General features: G+C 38.5%; 1 protein-coding gene across 1 annotated transcript; it reads left to right on the forward strand.

Moving 5' to 3' along the window:
- The first annotated feature begins 1,501 nt into the window (after positions 1–1,501).
- plekhf1 (pleckstrin homology domain containing, family F (with FYVE domain) member 1) lies at positions 1,502–5,522 on the forward strand. The gene is made up of 2 exons (XM_028809665.2): positions 1,502–1,624; positions 4,387–5,522. Exon 2 carries the CDS (start codon positions 4,411–4,413, stop codon positions 5,266–5,268), a length of 858 nt encoding a protein of 285 aa, XP_028665498.1. The 5' UTR covers positions 1,502–1,624; positions 4,387–4,410; the 3' UTR covers positions 5,269–5,522.
- Positions 5,523–6,116: the final 594 nt, after the last annotated feature.

Genomic DNA, 6,116 nt, shown 5'->3' on the forward strand with positions numbered 1-6,116 from the left:
AGGTCAAGAGCGCTCTGGAGCAGGTTTTCATCCAGGATGTCTCTGTACATTGCTGCAGTCATCTTTCCCTTTATCCTGACTAGTCTCCCAGTCCCTGCCGCTGAAAAACATCCCCACAGCATGATGCTGCCACCACCATGCTTCACTGTAGGGATGGTGCCAGGTTTCCTCCAAACGTGACACCTGGCATTCACACCAAAGAGCTCTATCTTTGTCTCATCAGACCAGAGAATTTTCTTTCTCATGGTCTGAGAGTCCTTCAGCTGCCTGTTGGCAAACTCCAGGCGGGCTGCCATGTGCCTTTTACTAAGGAGTGGCTTCCGTCTGGCCACTCTGCCATACAGGCCTGATTGGTGGATTGCTGCAGAGATGGTTGTCCTTCTGGAAGGTTCTCCTCTCTCCACAGAGGACCTCTGGAGCTCTGACAGAGTGACCATCGGGTTCTTGGTCACCTCCCTGACTAAGGCCCTTCTCCCGCGATCACTCAGTTTAGATGGCAGCTCTAGGAAGATTCCTGGTGGTTTCGAACTTCTTCCACTTACGGATGATGGAGGCCACTGTGCTCATTGGGACCTTCAAAGCAGCAGAAATTTTTCTGTAACCTTCCCCAGATTTGTGCCTCGAGACAATCCTGTCTCGGAGGTCTACAGACAATTCCTTTGACTTCATGCTTAGTTTGTGCTCTGACATGAACTGTCAACTGTGGGACCTTATATAGACAGGTGTGTGCCTTTTCAAATCATGTCCAATCAACTGAATTTACCACAGGTGGACTCCAATTAAGCTGCAGAAACATCTCAAGGATGATCAGGGGAAACAGGATGCACCTGAGCTCAATTTCGAGCTTCATGGCAAAGGCTGTGAATACTTATGTACATGTACTTTTTCAATTTTTTTATTTTAATAAATTTGCAAAAATCTCAAGTAAACTTTTTTCACATTGTCATTATGGGGTGTTGTGTGTAGAATTCTGAGGAAAAAAATGAATTTAATCCATTTTGGAATAAGGCTGTAACATAAAATGTGGAAAAAGTGATGCACTGTGAATACTTTCCGGATGCACTGTACATAGTAAGTACAAGGTAATAACACTTTGTTACTCTGTAATTATACAGGTGCTTACATGGTAAGTAAAATGTAATGAAGGACACCAAATCTAAAGTGATAACACAAAAACATACAATCTAAGCCTCTAGGCACGCTTGTTGTCAGGAGCTGACCTCTGCCTTATACATGTGACACTTGTCATCTCAGCTCACCTCTTAGAAACATTACATGACTTTCAAAATGTCCGTTATCTTCCATATGTATTCATCTGCAACAAATTATTTTCCTGCCAGTCTTACAGGTTTTCTAACTTGCTGCACGTGACCTTCAACATCATTGAGTTTTATTCTCAAGAATTTGGAACCAGAAAACAGTTACAAGAAATCTGTCAGTTTACTTTTGATAGTGGGTGGGCCCTGAATGGGAAATTACAACACAAGGAAGTACTGAAATATAAACGTCCACCTCCTTTCTGGTGAACCATTAACAACAAGAACAGGACTTTCAGACGCAGATGTAAAACGCGGAGACTCCAGCTGTTCATTGATCGAGCACATTCACGTACGTCTCACTGAAGGTAAGCCATGAAAGAAGAAGGATCACTTCTGGTATTTGGATATCCAATTATTTAAACGTTCTAAGTCGAAAATTAATCGAATTGAGGTTTTTCTAACAAACTGGTTCAAAACTGTGTTGGTGTGCACAGGTGGAATTGTAACGAAACAGTCCTAGTCCAGTCTCATTTTATTACATGATTTACAGTTATTAAGTCGTGCGCCGCTTGCCATTTATCTGTTGTCTTCGCTCTTTTGAAAGAACTTTATTTATTTTTTCTGACAAACGGACTCGCAATCATCCGATTGAACTCGGAGTACGTGACTAACATACTTAACTAGAAAACACAAGGACGCGAAGTGAGCCTGCATATTAATAATAATAACCTGTGAAACGCTTTGAGATGCACTCCCTCGTCCATTGCCCGGCACATTGGCTCAGTACGGAGGAATCTGCAGTCACTGATTAACTTAGTGGTCACATGTTGGGGAGCAAAAATGAAATAAACATCGATGAGAAAATGTAGAAATTAAGAAAACGTGCAGCTTTTACACTAACGGTGGCTTCCTTCTTCTCACTTATCCATTCATTTAGTCCATTGTAGGGTTATGGAAAACTAAAGCCTGGGGTCACCAAGTCGTGCATTGAGGGATATTTACATTTATGCTTTATCCAAAGCGACTTGCAGCATCTGAGATAGGCTACAATTGGTTACATTTCTTTACTTTTTCCAATTGGCGCACGGGCGGCTGAAGTGACTTGGTCAGGGTCACACAGTTGCAGTGGTGGATTTGAACCCACACATCTGCATTTGAAGTGCAGAGCCTTAACCACTGAGCCAAACTGCCTATTGAGTATGGGTATGGGATTTGAATATAATTTGTTGTAGGCAAAAACGCACACACACAAACACACACACACACACACACACGCACACACATATTGTAGCGACGGACGGCACTGACGTCCCATAAAGCTCTGCGGCGCTGCACCTAAATTAAAACTGTTAATTATGATTTATTTCATGTTGAATTTCAATCAATTGTGTTTATCTATCTATCTATTTAATGATCGATTATAGCTTTTGGCAACGGGAGTGGTTTATTAAAGTTTAAAGGGGGTTTTGGGGTTTGCCTACCACCACTAACCGATGCTGCAGGCGTATTAGTCTGGGTATCGGGACTAAAGAGGAAGGTTTGATTTGAATTTTGCCGTTTTGTAGCCATCGCGTTACTTGAATGTACAACTCTACTAGTATTGAAAGAGAGTGTTTTCTTTATAAATTGAGTGTGTGTATATTTGACACAATATATTAAATAAAAACACATAACACATTCAAACCTGCTTGAACAGTTTAACGGTAGTGTTAATGGTATTGTTAGTTTAAATATATGTTAATTCATTGGAACTGTTTTGCTTTACTGAGTATTTAAACAGATCTGTATCTTTATGTATATGCATTATGTAATTATTAATATTTAAAATTGTAGGCCTACTGTACAAAAATAAGCTGAAACGGGGATAGATAGATAGATAGATAGATAGATAGATAGATAGATAGATAGATAGATAGATAGATAGAATTACGCAGTAAAATCGCTAGTGTTGAATTAAATTTTAGTGTTAAAGTAACTGTTTTTCGATGTAGAGACATTTCATTTTCTTTTCTAACACTTCCCACTAAGACGATCAGAGATAAGATCAGAGTTTTATTCATTAACATAAAAAACTGAAGTATAAAACAATAATCAGTAAAAGTATTTAACAATATTCATATGTACATTAATGCTTATATACTGTATACTGTATATATACATACTGATCATCTATTTATATATGCTTGCATTAAGGTGGTTTGAAAATGGCTGGATGATTGATTGATTGATTGATTGATTTTAAATTGTGCTGCCAAAACTATAAAAAATATAAAAAAATGTTAAAGCACACAGGTCTTAAGCTAAGGCCAGCCTGAGAATAATTTAAGCTCTAGAGTACATAACTGCAGAAGTATAACTTCCTAATATCTGTGTAGTTGGTAAAAGGCAAGATGTTCTTTTGGGTTCATTGTATTTGCTACTCGTGTATTGGTATTGGTTTGATGTATTAGACTTTTAGATGTTTTATTGATGTAATTATTGCCTTTAACTGATATACTAAAGTAATAAGTAACTTCATGGCGTGACACTGGTCACATTTTTCTGAATGGCATACATTTGACTACTGTTGGGAGAAACTTCAGTTTGCTGAAGCTAAGGTTCTATCTCATGCCTGTATTTCAAGTATCATTTCATTTAATAATCAGCAAAGAATGTATTGCTTCTTCTCTAACCATAATGTTGGCCTGGAAATCATAGTGATGATTATTACAATTTTGCACCCGTCTAATCCAATTCAAGGCTGTGTTAGGGCTAAAGTCTGTCCTTGTAACATCAGACACGTTGCAGGATGTAATGCTAGCTGTGAAGTCTCTCTGTTTCCCCGACACGCACAGATCCTCCATGGGGCCAATTTAAAGACAGCCATGTTTATGCAATGAATGACTTTATAAGGAAAATTACAGTACTTAGAAAAACATCCATGCAGATTAAGGAAGAATTTGTGTACTCAGTCTCCTGGATTTATAATATGTAAATTATTTTAGTGAATTTTGTATGCATTCTTGAAATATGGCTTTAATCAATACTGTATTTAAAATAATCAAATTTTATGCATAGCTAAATAAAGATCATTTAGATGATGAGAGGATGTATATTTATGTTCTGATGGTTGCATTTCTGCCCTTAGGATCTGCAAGTTAAACAAAGATCAATGGAATGCCATCTGGCTTACACCCGAGCAAACTATGAGCGTATAACTGCTGTTGAAAACTCCTTTGGCGCCTTTGGGCAGCCCCTGATGAAACCCGGACGAGTTCTTATTGCGGAGGGCCGCCTGATGAAGATGTGCCGCCGCACCCACAAGCCCAAGATGTTTTTCCTTTTCAATGACATTCTGGTTTATGGCAGCATTGTGATGCACAGTTGCTGGTATAACCACCAGCATATCATACCCTTGGAAGACATTGTCATAGAGAACCAAGAGGACTGCCCAGAACTGCAAAACCATTGGCTCCTCAGAACACCTCGAAAGTCATTCTATGTGTCTGCTGCCTCTTTGAGGGAGAAACAGGAATGGTTAATCCATTTGGAAGAGTATCGAGCTCAGCAGCTGACAAAATCAGAGCGAGCACCGTCTGGTAATCTGGCTGCAATCTGGATCCCAGACAGAGCTTCCGAAATCTGCATGCGCTGCACAGACAAGTTTACAGTGACACAGCGAAGGCACCACTGCCGGCAGTGTGGCTTTATCGTGTGCAACGCCTGCTCAAAATGTAGGTTTCTTATTCCAACGATTTCATCGTCACCTGTGAGGGTCTGCATTTTGTGCTTCAACAACTTACAAGAAGAGAAGGACAGGAAAGACAAAGGCAGGAACAGGTGGTCCGATGACTTTGACTGTGCCAGGCCTACATATGAAGTCGCAAGTGAAGATGAGACTGTGGAAAGAGTTGAAAGTAAGTGGGCAGGATCACAAGGCCCAGCATTACCTGTGGGACTGAGAAACACAAAAAGTGAAGTCCTCTCAAGCCTCCAGGGTGCACTTTTAAATGTGAAATTCAATAAGTGAAGTTTACACTAAGTGTCTCATTGTTTGTTGTTTATTTACTAGAAAATGTTTAAATGGATTCACATATAGCTGCTATCTGATAATTGTTTTATAACTACAGTAATATTTTGCAACCTCTGCAAAATATTTCAAAATAATAACATTAAATGATGGAAAAGTCTGACTTGCATGCAGGTTGGAATTATAGTTTACATGGAATGGTTTGTTTACCTCTTATCAGTTTATTTATTTATTAAATAAAATATTTCATAATATTTGTTTTTGCTTGTTTAAATATTTATACATATGATACATTTACAAAAAAATGAATAATTATGAAAGGTCAAATTCATTTTGCCTAAAATACAAAGGTAGTCACATATCCTTCAGCAGTATTCAGAAGGGAGGATAGGGAGTGTCATTCAGCCATCCATATCCTGGCAGGAATTTGTTTTTCAAAAAGGTTTCCTTTATGTATGGTGTCATCTACTGTAGCAGATTATTAACACTTCGGAAGAAATCATCTCAAAGATATAGGACTTTTAAAAATGAGACTACTATTGGTCTGTCTTGTAATGTTAATTCAGCATTTGTCAGACTATTTCTTAAGTCAAGAAACTTCTCATAACTGTTCACAAAATATAATATTTAATATGTTTACAGTATATATGTTAATGGATACATAACAATCTTGATTTACTCACAGTGCAGCTGGACTCTGCCACCCTGACATAATGTCCTAAAAATCTAGCACATGTTTTTCCGGGGGCTTCATCAGACACATCAGAGGAATCATCACTGCATTGACTGTAGTTTATCTCTGGACACACTCACATGAAATGAATTTAGAATTACAAGTTAACCTAACA

Source organism: Erpetoichthys calabaricus, chromosome 9 (genome assembly GCF_900747795.2).
Source record: "Erpetoichthys calabaricus chromosome 9, fErpCal1.3, whole genome shotgun sequence".
Taxonomy (NCBI): Eukaryota; Metazoa; Chordata; class Cladistia; order Polypteriformes; family Polypteridae; genus Erpetoichthys; species Erpetoichthys calabaricus.

Excerpts from the sequence above, each read along its gene's own strand:
- plekhf1 (XM_028809665.2), top strand. The coding sequence starts at position 4,411 with ATGGAATGCCATCTGGCTTACACCCGAGCAAACTATGAGCGTATAACT.